Source organism: Hemiscyllium ocellatum, chromosome 45 (genome assembly GCF_020745735.1).
Source record: "Hemiscyllium ocellatum isolate sHemOce1 chromosome 45, sHemOce1.pat.X.cur, whole genome shotgun sequence".
NCBI classification, from domain to species: domain Eukaryota; kingdom Metazoa; phylum Chordata; class Chondrichthyes; order Orectolobiformes; family Hemiscylliidae; genus Hemiscyllium; species Hemiscyllium ocellatum.
The window spans coordinates 8,802,213-8,819,662 of record NC_083445.1 but is presented as its reverse complement, the minus strand read 5'-3'; the positions used below and the strand labels follow the sequence as shown (position 1 = coordinate 8,819,662).

At 45.3% G+C, this 17,450-nt stretch overlaps 1 protein-coding gene across 3 annotated transcripts in view; it reads left to right on the top strand.

Moving 5' to 3' along the window:
• Positions 1-2,542: 2,542 nt before the first annotated feature.
• best2 (bestrophin 2) overlaps positions 2,543-17,450 on the top strand; it is a 34,816-nt gene continuing 19,908 nt past the window's right edge. For 2 of the 3 annotated variants that reach the window (XM_060855159.1, XM_060855157.1), the window contains exons 1-5: positions 2,543-2,636; positions 6,694-6,815; positions 7,399-7,613; positions 9,599-9,693; positions 12,755-12,988. In XM_060855159.1, the coding sequence (XP_060711142.1) occupies positions 7,462-7,613; positions 9,599-9,693; positions 12,755-12,988 (481 nt within the window). In that variant the 5' untranslated portion in view covers positions 2,543-2,636; positions 6,694-6,815; positions 7,399-7,461. The remainder of the gene's footprint in view (positions 2,637-6,693; positions 6,816-7,398; positions 7,614-9,598; positions 9,694-12,754; positions 12,989-17,450) is intronic. The other variant, XM_060855158.1, reaches the window with a different exon arrangement.

Here is a 17,450-nt window from a genome sequence, read left to right as displayed (position 1 = left end):
GGATACTAAACACTTTGGACTTTAGGTAAAATTAGGAAAGGACTTCTGTAGAGTTGTGAGTGCTGCATTACAGGAGACGTGTGAATACAATGGAGATGGTGCAGAAGCAAATTATGAGAATGATTCCCTGGATGAGAAATGCCAGTTTGTTTTAAGTTTAGATTATATTCCCTACTGTGTGGAAACAGGCCCTTCAGCCCAACCGGTCCATACCGACCCGCCGAAGAGTAACCCACCCAGTCCCATTTCCCTCTGACTAATGCATCTAACACTACGGGCAACTTAGCATGGCCAATTCACCTGACCTGCACATCTTTGGACTGTGGGAGGAAACCGGAGCACTCGGAGGGAACCCACGCAGACATGGGGAGAACGTGCAAACTCCACACAGATAGTCGCCCGAGGCTGGCATGATCCTGAGACCCTGAGAGGCAGCAGTGCTAACCACTGTGCCACCCTGTGTGAGCATTGCTTGAAGATGTTGGGGAGAAGAAGGCTGAGAGGAGATTTGATGGAGATTTTCAAAAGAGCTGGATCAGCTGGATGGAGTAGATAGGACGAAACTGTTCCTGATTGTGGGAACAAAACATGAGAGGGCATAGATTTAAAATGAAGCAAAGGTGATATCAGAAAAAATATTTTTCATCCAGTGAGTAGTTAGGTTCTGGAGTGCACTGTCTGGAAATGTGGAGGAGGGAGGTTCAATTGAGGCATTGGATGAATATTTGGATAGAAATGGGGTGCAGGATTCTGGGAAAGACAAGAAATTGACACTAGGAAATACCTAGTGTATTTCCTATACTAGGAAATACTATACTAATAGTATTAGGTGCAATTATTCAGAAGGAAATGGGTCTGGGTGGGTTACTGTTTTGGAGGGTCAGCGTGCACTTGTTGGGCTGAAGGGACTGTTTCCACACTGTAGTCTAGTCAATGTTTGAAGGGCTTTTAAACAGAGGTAGTGTCCATGGCTGTGAACCAGGACACCTGGATTCAAGACCCATGTAGGTGTGTAGTAACATCTCTGAACAGATTGATTTGAAAATGTCTCAAAGCAAGGGTCCCTGGACTTCAAATGTTAACTCTGTTGTTTCTCTACACAGCTAATGCCTTACCTGCTGAGTTTCTCCAGAAATGTTTGCATTGGTTTCAGCATCTGCAGTTCTTTCTTTTATTTGACTCATTTGTGACAACGAGAACAGAAAGTGGAGGACAACTTGACAGCAGGAGAGAGAAAGCCAGGTTTAAATTCTGCAAAAGCGTTCCTGCTCCCCCCAGGGCTGAGTAGAAATTCCAAGTAGAAATAAATCTATGAGTGAAACATAATTAAAATGGAGGACCTCCCCCTTCAAACAGAAACATTTCCCTGTCTTTTAAAATGTATGCAAACTGGGATTGGGGATACAAATCTGAGGGGATGAGGATTCTTGAGACTTATTGCTAATTAAACACCAACTGTTATCCAGGCAAAGGGCACAACAGTGACTATAAACAAGGCAAGATCATGTACAGAGTGCCAGACTGTTCTACAGTCATAGAGTCATACAGCACAGAAACAGACCCTTCGGTCCAACCATGCCAAACACAATCCCAAACTAAACTAGTTTCACCTGCCTGCTCCTGGCCCATATTCCTACCAGACCTTTTCCTATTTATCTAAATGTCTTTTAAACATTGTGATTGTACCTAAATCCACCACCTCCTCGGAAAGTTCACTCCATACAGGTACCACCGTCTGTGTAAAAATCGCCCCTCATGCCTTTTTAAAATCTCTCTCCAATCGCTTTAAAAACGTGCCCCTTAGTTTTGAAATCCCCCACCCTAGGGAAAAGACACCTGCCATTAACTCAATCTATACCCCTCAGTATTTTATAAACTTCTTGCTTTGAACAAAAAGATTTGAATTTTCCCAACTTTTACATGGGGTGTCACAGTGCAGCCTCATAGTGCCAGGGACCAGGGTTCAATTCCAGCCTCAGGTGACTGTGGAGTTTGCATATTCTCCCCGTGTCTGTGCGGGTTTCCTCCCACAGTCCAAAGATAAGCAGGTTTGAGTAAACTGGCCATACTAAATTGTCCGTAGTGTTAAGGTGCATTAGTCAGAGTGGATGGATTACTCTTCAGAGAGTCAGTGTGGATTTATTGGGCCAAAGGGCTGTTTCCACACTGTAGGAAATCTAATCTAAAATTTGACTTCAGTTTATTTTTATATCCAAAAAGTCCTCTGACACACAACTGAATGGCTTTCAACTTCACTTTAGAGAAATACTGAGAGCGAGGTTAACAGGGACATAACTGTCCATTCCAACAGCGTTAAAAATTACACAATAGCAGGTTAGAGTCTGGTGTTGTGTGATTTTTAACTTTGTCCACCCCAGTCCAACAACAGTACCTCCGGTGGTGTGGAGCGGGATGGGGGGTGTATTCTCTCTTGCAAAGAAAGACATCAAAACTTTGGTCAAGTTGGAGGCGGAGCTTAAGGCGGAGCGAAATGTTGTCGTTCAGAGTGAGAATCGAACTGCCTTGTTAAAGTGCTGGGGAGGTTTAGTCCCTTGCGATGGGTAGACAGACAGAGAGAGAGAAAACTTCATTCAACACTGTTCCTGCAGCGCCCGGCAAAGGCTAATTGTGTAACGGTAGGAAAATGGTTTGACTTTTCCCAACTGACCTTTAACTTTGCAAAAGCCACCACATCAGGATTCTCAACGAAGGGTCTGGAAATGTAAAATTCCTGACACTCCTGTCCCATGTCAATGCAATGTGCACTGTTCTTCAGTCGCCAAGGGCGAGCGAGCCTTGGGCTGCCCTATTTCACTCGTGGACCTAGCGGGCTGATGGACTAGTGGAGGCTTCACATCCAGCTAATTGGACTGCTGTGTATTGGAGGGGTGAGGGATATCCTGTCCCGTTTTGATGCTTTCATGGGGGCACTTTCTGCCAATACAGTGATTGGATGCCAATCCTTCTACCTGGTAACATTAGCACTATTTGGAGCGACTAATGCCATTTTATGGGATCAACCTACTTTTCCCAGTCCTGGCACCGGATAACAACTTGTTGCATTTGCATAGCACCTTTTAATGCAGCAAAGCATCCAGTGATGCTCTATGATCAGACAAGAAAAAAAAAACTGACACCCAGACAAAGGAAAGACATTTTAGGTGATCAAAGCTTTTGCAGGTGTTAGATGGATCGGAAAGGAGATGATGGATGAAGAGAAAGTTCCAGATTGGGGATTAGATCAACGGGGAAGGCATGAGGTGGCCCATTTGTAGAGCCAAGGAAGTGAGGGGTGCACACAGGCCAGAAATGGAGAAATACAGGAGGAGATATGAAGGGGGCAGAGGGATTTGGATGCGTGTTTATAAAATTGAGGAATCGGACCAGGATCCAACCTGTTTCAGATTTATCATTGATTTTACTGCCAGGAAAAATCATGCTTCCACGGAGGGGAGTGCAATGAGGGTCCACCAGGCTTGTTTCTGGGATGGCTGTAAGGAGAGATTGGCCAAATTCAATCTGCGTTCTCTCCAGTTTTGAAGAATAAAAGGTGATCTCATTGAAATCTACAAAATATATAACATGAGAGACAGGGTAGATGCAGGTAAGATGTCTCCTCTGATTAGGGAGTTGAGAACCAGGGGACACAACTTAAAATTAGAAGGGGATGTCACTTAGGTCTGAAGTCAGGAGAATTTATTCTTACTCAGAGGGTTCCGAACGGATGGAATTTTCTACCTCAGAGGGCTAAGGGAGTTTGGTTGTTGAATCTGTTTAAGGTAGAGATTGATAGATTTCTGATTACTGGTGGTGTACATGGTCATGGGGATGGGTTGGGTAAAAGTGTTTGATCAACAATATTCAGGCTGAATGGTAGCCATGATGTGGAGGTGCCGGTGTTGGACTGGGATGGACAAAGTCAAAAGTCACACAACACCAGGTTATAGTCAACAGGTTTATTTAAAATCACAAGCTTTCTGAGTATCAGCTCTTTATCAGGTCATTGGTGGGGAGGGCTCAATGGGCTAAATGACCTACTCCTATTCCTATGTTCCTCTGTCTTGTTCTGAATGAGGCATTTAGTCACTGAACTATTGCAACAGCCCTAACCTCACTGCAACCCGAGGCATCCATCTGCAAATCTGATAGCTTTGCAACGAAGCTTCTTTCATGAATATTAAACCATTCTCAGGTTTGATTTTGAGCAAGTTCAGGATTAAATAGAGTGTGTGACCTTGGGTTAATTCAGAGTTGATGGTCCAGGTTATTGAACATCTCTGCACCTCTGCAGAGTGAGTGTGGGAGAAGATGTTAGCTCTGTGAAATAAGTAACAGACTCTGCAACGAAGTTTGTGTGAGTTCCTTTGTTCGATTTGTTAATTAGGTTTGAAGTTGAACCCTGAATCATAGATACATTGTCTTCTAATAAGAGTGATTGCAACTTGAAACTGTGCACATCTGACCACACTATGGGGGTATTTTAACTTTGTCTGATAGTGGGAATTGGGCAATTTTGGACAAGTCATTCTTCCAACATTTCTTGCAATATGAATGGAAATCAGGAGAAGTATATAATGAGCAGGCTGTAACCGAAAATGCCAATCTTACACGACCAGCCAAAGGAGAGATTGTTCCCCTTATTTTGTATCGACTATATATTGGTCAGAATGTCATTCAGGTGCACTGAAAAGGAGTTTGCGGACATTTGTATTGACTCGGCTTCAGTAAGCTGATTACCAGCAGTGCGTTGCATTTCTAAAAGTCAGCAAGGGTTGTGATGTGAAATACAACGTAGTACACAGATAAAGTTCCTAGCTTAGCAATAAAAAAAAATCATCTGTATTGCAAATGTTTAGTGGATTAACCCTTTAAGATAGGAGAGAGTGGCAGAACCATGCAGTACCATATGATACCTCTTCATTACACAGGAACAGGAGTGGATCTTGATTCCAGATCACAGCTCGTCATCTACTTCAATGCCAACTTTTTTTGGGTATCTAAAAATCTATTGGTCTCTGTCTTGAATAGACTCAATCTTCTCAAAACTCACTAAGACTCAATAACTGAACTTCTGGGCTAGAGTGGTCCAAAGATTCACCACCGTGAAGACATTTCCCCTCACCTCCTTGTCCATTAATCTGTGACTTTGTCCCCTACTCCTAAACCATCATATAGCCAGGGCGATGTGTCCTTTCTGCATCTACCCTGCAGAGCCCTGTAAGAATTTTCAGTGCTTCAAGGAGACCACCTTCTCAACACTAGAGAAAACATGCTCAGTCTCCTCGGTGTCTCCACATAGGGCACCCCAGGAATTAGAACTTCTGCTGTAGTCCCTCTATGGCAAGTAAATCCTTCATTAGGCAGGGAGACAAAACTGGACATAATACTCCAGGAGCAGTCTCAGTGAGGCCCTATGCATTTGCAGCAACACAATGCATTATCAGAGTCTAATTAAAAGAGTAAGAAAAGGTTTATCTTTATCTTAAAGGGATATGGGTTTCCAAGCTACATGCTGTAGGAATCCTGCAGACTTCCCTGGAGTCATAGAGATGTATAGTACGAAAACAGACCCTTCGGTCCAACTCATCCATGCCGACCAGATATCCTAACCTAATCTAGTCCCATTTCCCAGCATTTGGCCCATATCCCTCTAAACCCTTCCTATTCATATACCCATCCAGATGCCTTTTAAATGTTGTAATTGCATCAGCCTCCACCACTTCCTCTGGCAGCTCATTCCACACATGCACCACCCTCTGTGTGAAAAGGTTGCCCCTTAGGTCCCTTTTATATCTTTCCCCTCCCACCCTAAACCTATGCCCTCTAGTTCTGGACTCCCCCATTCTGGTGAAAGGATCTTGTCTATTTATCCTATCCATGCCCTCATGATTTTATAAATCTCTATAAGGTTATCCCTCAGCCTCCGACGCTCCAGGGAAAACAGTCCCAGCCTGTTCAGCCTTTCCCTATAACTCAAAGTCTGCAACCTAGGGCAGCACAGTGGCTAGCACTGCTGCCTCACAGCACCAGGGTCCCAGGTTCAATTCTAGCCTTGGGTGACTGTCTGTGTGGAGTTTGCACATTCTCCCTGTGTCTGTGTGGGTTTCCTGCCACAGTCCAAAGATGTGTAAGTTAGGTGAATTGGCCATGCTAAATTGCCCAAAGTTAGGTGCATTAGTCAGATGGGAAATGTGTTAGCGTGGGTTACTCTTCAGAGGGTCATTGTGGGCTGAAGGGCCTGTTTCCACAATGTAGCTAATCTAATCTAAATCTTTTCTGAACCCTTGCAAGTTTCACAACATCCTTCCGATAGGAAGGAGACCAGAATTGCATACAATATTCCAAAAGTGGCCTAACCAATGTCCTGTACAGCCGCAACATGACCAATCTGGTCCCATTTCCCAGCATTTGGCCAATTCCCTCGGAACCCTTCCTATCACTTGGAAAATATTTGATAATTTTGTGTTACCTGTCCTCATTCCTCCTCCCAAAATTTCGAACCTTTTCTGAACTCTTCCGTCCTGAAGACGAGTAGCTATGTTGTTGAGAGATTGGAAGACAGCCTCCCCCCAGGTATGAGAATTATATTATTTTGAGAGGACAGTGGTAAGGGGAGGTGGGATCATGAAGGACGATTTCTTGATTGCTTGTCATGGCTTTTAAAACTAAAACTCTTTTTCTATTCTTTCCTAGACCTTTTCAGTCAGTCTGAAGCTGTTCCGGTGGTATATCACAGTTGGATCTCCTGACTTACTGGAGGTCAACAGCTTTTGAGATACAGATTCCAGTGCTCTCAGAAATATCTCCCACCATTGGTATGATTGAATTGTCAGGTTCTTGCAGGAGCTCTCCTCCTTTTTTTTCCTGTTTTTTTTTACAATAAATATTTATTTGTCCATGTGTTGCATTTACTGCCCGTCCCTAGTTGCCCTTGAGGAGGTGGTAGTGAGCTGCCTTCTTGAACTGCTGCAGTCCACCTGCTGTAGGTAGACCCACACTGTCATTAGAGGTGCAATTCTATTCAGCTCCTCAAGTCTGTTCTGTTATTCAATTAGATCACAATTGACCTGTATCCCGGCTTCACTGATCAGTGTGTGTAATGTAAGGACTCCCGTTGTGCTGTTGGAAAGGCATTTTAACCCAAGGACTGTGACTCGGAGGGGAACTTGCAGAGAGTGGTGGTGTTCCCATTGCTTCTGCTGCCCTTGTGCTTCCAGTTGGTCATGGATTTGGAAGGTACTGCAAAAGAGCCTTTGTGAGTTGTTGCAGTGTATCTAACAGTGTGCTTTATGTTCTCGGTTGCTCAGTGTGATCTCCAACATGGTTTGTGTTGATCTTTTAGTTCTGTAGCTTTGAATTCCTAGGTGTCTAAACTTCTCTCTCCTTTACCTCCTACAGAAAGCTTCCTCCGTCTCTCTCTCTGACTGTCGCTCACTTACTGAGTCTCTGGTAACTCAAGGGATGACCATCACCTACACAGCGCGAGTGGCTAATGTCCGCTTTTGCAGTTTTTCCAAACTGCTGGTTCTCTGGAAGGGAAGCATCTATAAACTCCTCTACAAAGAGTTCCTCGTCTTTTCCTTCATGTATGCAGTCCTGAGTGTTGCCTACAGGTTAGATACCATCCTGCAGGAGCTGTGTAACCTACTATGTGCCATCCACTGTTCCATCATGGTTTTTGAAGTCTGGCCTGATGGTACTGAGGATCAAGGTAGAATCATGGGGTTGTAAGTGACTTGAGCAAACCCTGTCATGGACTGTTTGAGTTCCCCTGAAGACCCAGTGCTCAGGAAGAGGCAAATTGTTGACCTTCTGGGTGATGCTGGAAGTGGAATGTTAGAAGGTGTGAGTTTGGATATGATGCCCCCTTATGTCCAAATAGCTCACTGATGCTCAACTATTACATGAAGAATGACTGTTTTTTTAATTCATTTCTGGGACTTGGGCATCGCTGGCTGCCCAGCACGGATAGCCCATCCCTACTTGCCCTTGATAAGGTGTGGGTGAGCTGCCTTCTTGAATCACTGCAGCCCACTTGCTGTGGGTTGACCCACAATGCCAGCAGGGAGGGAATTCCAGGATTTTGACCCAACAACTGTGAAGGAACGGTGGTATATTTCCAAGTCAGGATGGTGAGTGGCCTGGAGGGGAACTTGCAGATGGCGGTGTTCCCAAGTACCTGCTGCCCTTGTCCTTCTAGATGGAAGAGGTTGTGGGTTTAGAAGGTTCTCCCTAAGGATCTTTGGTGAAAGTCAGTGTATGGGAATTGGAGGCAGTAGGAACACTGAGGGTGTGGGGAGGGGAAGGCTTTTGACATTTATTATACAGCTGCCCGTCAGAAATGATGCTGGGTCCACATCGATGAGCTTTTGAGGATGTGGGAAGCAGAGGAGGAAAGGGAGAGAGGGGGCTTCAAAATGCTTCAAATTCTTTTGCTCTCCCCTTCCTGATTGGAATGTGTCTGGAGGCTGGGAAAGATCCGCTCACCCTAATTGTTGCCTTGTGAAGTTGGTGGGTTAACAAGAATGTCCGATCACGAAACACCAACATTTGGAACCAAATTGTTTCGATCTCCAGATAAAGCAGCAATATGCTCAAACAAAACTGAATCAGCAAGGACATAAACTTACGCAGGTAAAGCCAGAATAAGTTTGGAATAAGTTAGCTTTGGAAGGTTTGGCTCTGTCACCATCAGCTCTCAGAAATGCTCTTCTCCATGAACTACATTCAACTCTCCTCAAAATATGAGATGAAATGAGGGTGCTTCCATTCCGGGTGAAAATTGGTCCTGGATGTCCTTAGAGTTTGGATGCAGAGATGCCTGAATGGTTTCCTAGGGGCCCGTTGACAGAAAATACACAGAGTGACATTACTACTGTAAATATCAAATCCTGGAGATCACAGTGGGTCAAAGCAGCATCCATGGAGAGACAACAAGCTTTGAGTCTGCATTACTCTTCATCAGAACAAATGAGATTGTTCATTGTTTATCACAGAATTATTGCGGTACAGAAGGAGACCATTCAGCCCATCATTACTGCTGTGCTTTTATCACTGGTTATCAGTTGTGTTTAATTATATGCAAGTGGCATTAATTGGGATTTCACATCGAGTCTTAAAGCATGGTGGGAGGCCCTTCAGCCTATCCTGTCCCTACTGGTAAGCTCGAGCACATACTAGGAGACACTGACTGAAACTGTGGTGTGGTTGAGTTAGGAGGAGGATGCTTGTAATTTTCTACACTGTAAATAAATGTAAGAATGGGTAAAAATTAGCTCCAATGCTACCCTTTGTAAATTGGCTTTCTAGAATTGAACAAGTTTGGGAAAAAAAACATGGATGCAGAGGAGTATTGGAACGTTTCCCAAAGGAAATTGTTGGGGCAGATGCCATTTAAGGAACAGGTGCATACATGTTAGGTACGGAACAATGTTGAGACAGAGTGCACTGAGCAATGAGATTAGTTTTGGGTTGCTCTATGATGGGGCTGAATAGTCTCCTCGTACAAATGTCTTTGATTGGAGGCTGGTAATGGAAAATAATTAATTTGGTTTAAAGTTTTCTTTTATTTATCGTTTCATTTTTGTTGCTGCAAAAGGTTTGTGCTGATGGAAGAGCAGAAGAGATACTTTGAGAAACTGGCACTGTACTGCAATCACTATGCTAACCTAATCCCTATGGCTTTTGTACTTGGTAGGTTAACTCTTAATTTGTGTTCTTCTGCTTGCTTTATTCTTGTTCCCCCAACTTTTTTTCCCAAATGTCTGGACACACCAGCTTGTCTGATCTCACCATCTGGTCTAAATCCTCTGGGCCTTGCTGTCCTGTAATTGGGAATAATTGGGAAGTAGATTGCAGATGGTCTCCTTTAATTAAATGTTTGTTTCCAAATTCCACCATTCCCAAATTCCCAAATGTTCTGGCTTGAGGTTCACCAATTTGGGGCTTATTGTGAACAAGCCCTCTGTGACCTTTCACCCCTGCTCTTTATAAACTGCGGCAGTGACAACGTAACTCCACAGGAATTATCTTTACGGTTCTGCTATTGGGGAAGGTGGGCTAGTATTGTGGTGAGCGACAACCACTACAATGACACTAAGACCTGATGTACTCACCGTCCTCCTTAGCATTTAGAATCTCCAGATGTGAGATTGGCCAAGGCAGCCATATTGGGCACAATATCCCTACCCGCTCTAATCATTCATAAAGGTTATTCAGTGCACACTGCAGGAGCCTGATTTGGTCTCCCATCTGTCCCATGGAAGCTGGTATAAGGCCACAAGATATAGGAGCAGTATCCGGCTATTGCAACTGCTCCACCCTTGGATCATGGTTGATATGTTTCTCAAACCCATTCTCCTGGCTTCTTCCTGATGAAGAGCTCGAAACGTTGACTCTCCTGCTCCTCGGATGCTGCCTGACTTCTCCGTGTGACCCTTGATCTTTTTAGTGAACAAGAACATATGTATCTTAAAGATGCTCAATGACTTGGCCTCCCCAGTCTTCAGCGGCAATACGTTCCACAGATTGACCCCCCCTTGAGCTGAAGAAATTGCACATCTCAGTTCGAAAGGGCCATCCCTTCACTCTGAGGCTGTGCCCTCGGGTCCCAGTCTGTCCTATTGGTGGAAACACCTTCTCCAGGTCTATTCTATCCAAGGCGGCATTGCCATTGCTTTCAGAGCTTATGGACAAGAGGAAGGAGTGGGTGAAAGTAGGCTTCTTTGCTGCTGGCATTAGACTTCAGAATGGACCTCTCAAATTTTAAATTTAATGTTGATCTTGCTCTCTGTGCACCTTCTCTGCAGCTATAACGTGGTATTCCTCGCTCTGTCCGATTATCTCTGTGTGGCACAATCTGCACACCTTTCACTCTACCTAGGTACATGTGACAACAATGAATCGAATCAAATCAAAATGATGAAGGTGGAGTCCCCTTTGTGAACTCCCTGTGGGCTATCAGAGAGAATTCCCCTCCTTCATAGGTAGATGTAGAATTCAAAAAAGGAATTAATCTGCCATGAGTTGTCTGGGGGGGGGGGAGACACCCAATCACAATCAAATAATCATATTATCCCTTGAAATTGATGGCGTACAAATAAATTTTGGCATCCGTACTCTCAGATGTTGCTGTGTAGCGTGGGTGATAGTAACGGGAGGTGCATTTATCCAAAAACAATGAAGATCCTTTTGACAAGGCACCTTTTGAGCAAAAGGTCTAATTCCTGAGGGTAGTCCCCCTTGTCACACCATGTTAGGGCACATGCAGTGGTTCAGATACAGAGTGAAGTTCTTTGTTCCTTCCAACCTAAGCTTCCATCTCCAACCCCCACCCTCCACAGCTTGAGATATTACTTTGCTGGGGGAAAAAAGACCTCCAGTTCTTCAAGACCACTCCTCACCGGTGTCCTAGCCACATTGGCACCACAAGTATCACCCTAGGGGAGGCAGTGTCCTAGTAGCTGGACTGTTATTCCAAAGACCCAAACACTGTTCTGGGGACCTGGGTTCGAATCCTGCCAAGGCAGATGGTGGACTTTGAATTCACTAAAAAAAATCGGGAATTGTGAGTCTTATGGTGACCATGAACCCATTGCCGATGCTGTAAAAAACCATCTGGTTTACTAAAGTCGTTTAGAGAAGGAAACTGCCATCTTTACCTGGCCCGGCCTACATGTGACTCCAGACCCACAGCAACGTGGCTGACTCTCAACTGCCCTCTGGGCAAATAGGGAGGGGCAATAAATATTGGGCCTAGACAGTGACGCCCTCACCCTATGAATGAATTTTTTAAAAAATCCGCAAAAACAGAACAAATGGATCATTTATCGCATTGCCATTTGTGGGAGCCCCTGTTAAAGGTAGCTGTTGTATCAGACTTGGTAGTGGGATGATGGTGGTGTAATGGGAATGTCATCAGTTGATAAACCAGGATAATCTGGGCAAATGTCCTGAGGAGATGGGTTCAAATCCCAGCATGGCAGATTAATTATCTGTAGCATCAATCTGTATGTGACTCCAGACAATGTAATGTCTGAAATGGCTGAGCAACACTCTCCATTCAAAAGCAATCAGGGATGGGCAAAACATTCCCATGAAAGGCAAGGAACAAAAAAACAGATCCCGTGAATTTCAACACAAGGGAGGAAGTTTCACCTGATAGGATAAATAGACAAAGTCTTTTCCCTGGGGTCAGGGAGTACAGAACTAGAACTAAACATAGGTTTAGGGTGAGAGGGGAAAGATATAAAAGAGACCTAAGGGGCAACCTTTTCACACAGAGGGTGGTGCGTGTATGGAATGAGCTGCCAGAGGATGTGGTGGGGGCTGGTACAATTACAACATTTAAAAGGCATTTGGATGGGTATATGAATAGGAAGGGTTTGGAGGGATATGGGCCAGGTGCTGGCAGGTGGAACTAGATTGGGTCGGGATATCTGGTCGGCATGGACAGGTTGGACTGAAGGGTCTGTTTCCGTGCTGTACCTCTCTATGACTCTATGTCCTAGAGCCAACAGAAGTTGATGAATAATTGGGTATCAATAACTCAACTGAGGTGCAATCAACATTTACCAACTTATTTACTAATGTCCAGGTGTATAATTTGCTCTGATTGCAGTAGATGCTTCGAATAATTGAAATAGAGACCATTTGGTCCATTTTGTCTGTACTGACTCTTCAGTCTTGAGGTAGTTAGACCATATTGGTTCATGGATCATTTTTCCTATCTTCTTTTCCCCCTGCACCCCCCCAGGTTTTTATGTCACCCTTGTTGTAAACCGCTGGTGGAACCAATACACCAGTATCCCGCTCCCCGACCGGCTCATGTGTGTCATCTCGGGGAACGTGCATGGGGCGGATGAGCGAGGCCGCATGCTGCGCCGGACAATGATGAGATACGCCAGCCTCTCTGCTCTCCTCATCCTCCGCTCAGTCAGCACTGCCGTCATCAAACGCTTCCCCACCATGGACCACGTCGTCGAGGCAGGTAAGGCGGGGTGCATCGTGAGAGCCTGGCATTGTGCCTCTGGTGTGGCCAATTGCGAATGTTGCTCCTGTTATTTCAGGAGGGAGGGCGGGAGAGACAGGAACCTGCTGCATTTAAAGGACAATTGACTAAAGGTCCAGGGAGAAAAGATAATATGTTTTACACATTGAAGAAATATTCTAAAGAAGGGTCACTGTACCTGAAACATTGACTCTGCTCTCTCTCTCTCTCTCTACAGATGCTGCCAGGACCTGCTGAGTTTCTCCAACAAATTTTGCTTTAGACTTTACACACTGTCTTGTTGTGATATTGAATGCCACAGTCTAAGTTTCTCTTAAATTAAATGTGGGATGTGGGCAAGGCCAACTTTCTTCTCAATCGAGTGAAGTCTGCAATAGACACTCGGAACCTTGTTTAACGCAACTTTATTTTATCACATCACAACATGAGTCCTGAGGTCTGTCCATGGTGGATACTGCGTAAGCTTGCTGTGGGGGGGGGGTTTGGGGGCAAAGATTGGTGAGTAGGGGGGCATGGAGTTAGCATTGACTTAGGGCTATTAAAGGACTAGGGGGTGGTAGAGATAGGCAGAGGTTGGCATGGAGGGTACATGGTTGAGAGGGGGGCAGGTAGAGAGTGTGGGGTGACATGTTTTAGCTTGGATGGGGTCTGGGGTGCTGTGAGGAGTGAGGGCTTTGTAAAGTCAAAACTTTCTTCCATTTTGAAACTTCAGCACAGCACTGCTCAGGGGCAGTCCTCCCTCTTATCCCAATTCCATATTGGCACTGATCCCTGGGATTGTCGGCACAACTTCCTAAGTGGCCCTTCACACACCCTTCCCCTGGGCTAAACATCCAACGGCCATGTAGCCATTTTTAGATATTGGTTTAGGGGAGGTAGCCCAACTCAATGCGTATCCAATTCATAGATAGAAGTCCAAGCATCACTCAGTTAGATACTACTCATAAAGCAAATTGACTCTAAACTCCAATCTTTGTGACTTGATACATTAATCTTCATGGGGCCCTGCTCTCCTGTGTCACTCAGGCAATCCCTTCATCTGTTTGTGCGGTGGCTCAGTGGTTAACACTGCCGCGTCCCAGCACCAGGAACTTGGGTTCGATTCCAGCCTCAGGTCACTGTCTGTGTGGAGTTTGTATGTTCTCCCTGTGTGTGTATGGGTTTCCTCCGGGTGCTCCAGCTTCCTCCCACAATCCAAAAATGGGCATGTTCGTGAGTTTTGAGAAGATCTTTAGCTCAGGTTGAGGTTTTTGGATGTAGGTTCATTTCCAGATGTTTCATTGCCCTCCTAGGTAACATATTCAGTGGGCCTCAGGTGAAGCAATGCTGAAAATTCCTACTTTCTATTTATATCTTTGGGTAGGTGATGTCATTTCCTGTGATGATAATATTTCCTGTGGTGAAGTCACTTTCTGTTCTTTTTTCTCAGAGTGTAGTAGATGGGGTCTAACTTGATGTGTTTGTTGATAGATTTCTGATTGGAATGTCATATTTCTAGGAATTCTTGTGTGTGCCTTTGTTTGGCTTGTCCTAGGATGGATGTGTTGTCCTTCTTCATCCGTATGTGAGGATACTAGTGAGAGAGGATCATGTCTTTTGTGGTTAATTGATGTTCATGTATCCTGGTGGCTAGTTTTCTGCCTGTTTGTCCAATGTAGTGTTTGTTACAGTCCTTACACGGTATTTTGCAAATTACATTAGTTTTGCTCATTTTCTGTATAGGGTCTTTCAAAATTCATTAGCTGCTGTTTTAGTGTGCTGGTGGGAAATGACATCACCAACCCAAAGAAACCCAAACATATAAATAAAAAGCAGGAATTTTCAGCATTGCTTCGCCTGAGACCCACTGAAGATGTTACCTTGTAGGTTAACGAAACGTCTGGCAATGAACCTTCCAGCTCAGTGAGCAAACCTACATCCAAAATGGGCATGTTACGTGAATTGGCCATACTAAATTGCCCAGAGTGTTCAGGGATGTGTAGTTGGGTGCATTAGTTAGGGATAAATATAGGATAATAGGGTCGGGGAATGGGTCTGGTTGGGTTATTCTTCAGAGGGTCGGTATGAACTTGTTGGGCCAAAGGGCCTGTTTCCATACTGTAGGGATTCTATGATTCTTAACCCATGGCTAGATGAGTTGTACCTAGTCTCGGGAGACATTAGAATCTCAGGACAGCTTTGCTGACCAGTAAAATGCCTCATCTGAATTTTCACAATAAGACATACCTCTGTGTGGTTTCACTATCAAGAAAGGTCTATTCAAATATTATTATTAATAATAAATTATTATCCAATTCTATTGATCCACAGACCCAGTAATGTTCTGGGGATAGGGAGTTCAATGGTGGAATTTGAATTCAATTAAAATAAAATCTGGAATTAAGAGTCTAGCAATGACTGTGAATTCATCGCCGATTGTCAGGTAAAACCCATCTGGTTCACTGATGTCCTTTAGGGAAGGAAACTGTCATCCTTACCTGGTCTGGCCTACACATGACTCCAGACCCACAGCAATGGGGTTGACATGTTAACTGCCCTCTGGGCAATTAGGGATGGGTAATAAATACTGGCCTGGCCAGCGACACTCACATCCTTTGAATGATTAAAAAAAGTTAAGAAGGTAACTGCATTTATACCGTAGCTTGGGCTCTCCCTTACAAAAGCAATATCAGGGCACAAGTTACCTTATGTCTCTTTATTTGCCAAATAATTGCCATCTAAAGTTGTTTTTTCTCGTATATAACATTGAACCGAGGGCAGCATGGTGGCTCAGTGGTTAGAACTGCTGCACCACAGCACCAGGGACCCAGGTTCGATTCAACTCTCAGCCGACTGTCTGTGTGGACTTTGCACGTTCTCTCTGTGTCTGGGTGAGTTTCCTCCCACAGTCCAAAGGTATGCATGTTAGGGTGGATTGGCCATGCTAAATTACTCACAGTGTGCAGACTAGATGGGCTAGCCATGAAAATGCAGGGATAGGGATGGTGTGGGTGGGATGCTCTTTGAAGCGTCAGTGTGGACTCGATGGGCCTGCAACCACACTGTAGCGATTCTATGAGATCTTGGAACTCCCTGGATAACAGCTCCATGGCTGTTCCTGCATCCCTGTGAGGACGACGGAGGTTCAAGAAGGCGGCTCACCAGCACCTTCAATGGAGCAACATCCTTATTTTCGAGTTCTCATCCTATTTTTCAAACCCCACCATGGCTCCGTCTCCAACTCTGTTATCTCCGCCAGCCCTTCAAGATATTGATGTTCCTCTCATTCTGACCCCAGGCACTGTCCCTGGTGTTGACCGTTCGGCTGTTACTGACCATGTCCTCAGTCACTTCAGCTCCGAGTTCTGAAATTGCCTCCCTGCATGTCTTCAGCCTCGTTTCCACCTTTTAAAACAGCCCTCTCAACCAACCTCTTTGACCCAGGTGTTTTTTGCTCATCTGACCTAACAGAGGCAGAAACCCTCACAACATTTAAAGAGCATCTCGATTTGCAATCCCAAGGCATACAGGACAATGATGCGAAAGTGAGGACTGCAGATTAGAGTCGAGAGTGTGGTGCTGGAAATGCACAGCAGGTCAGGCAGCATCTGAGGAGCAGGAGAATCGACGTTTCAGGCAAAAGCCCTTTCTCAGGAATGAGGTTGGGAGCCTCAGGGTTGGAGAGATAAATGGGAGTGGGGTGGGGCTGGGGGAAGGTAGCTGAGAGTGCAATAGGTGGATGGAGGTGGGGGGCAAAGGTGATAGGTCGAAGGGGAGGGTGGAGCGGATAGATGGACAGGTACGATAGGTCAATGAGGGCGGTGCTGAGCTGGAAGGTTAAAACTGGGGTAAGATAGGGGAAACTGGTGAAATCCACATTGTTGCCATGGGATTGCAGAGTCCCAAGGTAGAAGTTGAGGTGTCCTTCCTTCAGGCTGATAAGATGGAGGAGGCCCAGGACCTGCACATCCTCAGCAGAGTGGGAGGGAGAGCTGAAGTGTTTAGCCACAGGGCGATGGGGTAGATGTTCCCTGAAGCGCTCTGCAAGTAGGCATCCTGTCTCCCCAGTGTACAGGAGGCCGCATTGGGAGCAACAGATACAGTAAATGATGTGTGTGAATGTGCAGGTGAAACTTTGATGGATGTGGAAGGCTTCTTTGGGGCCTTGGATGGAGGTGAGGGGGGAGGTATGGGTGCAGGCTTTGCAATTCCTGCAGTGGCAGGGGAAGGATCCGGGAGGGGAGGGTGGTTCATTAGGGGGCGTGGACCTGACCAGGTAGTTGCGGAGGGAACAGCCTTTATGGGAAGCGGATAGGGGTGGGGTGGGAAATATATCTCTGCTGGTGGGGTCCGTTTTTAGGTGGCAGAAGTGACAGAGGATGATGTGATGTATACGGAAGTTGGTGGTGTGGAAAGTGAGGATCAAGGGGACGTTCTGTCATTGTTGCGGTTGGAGGGTTGG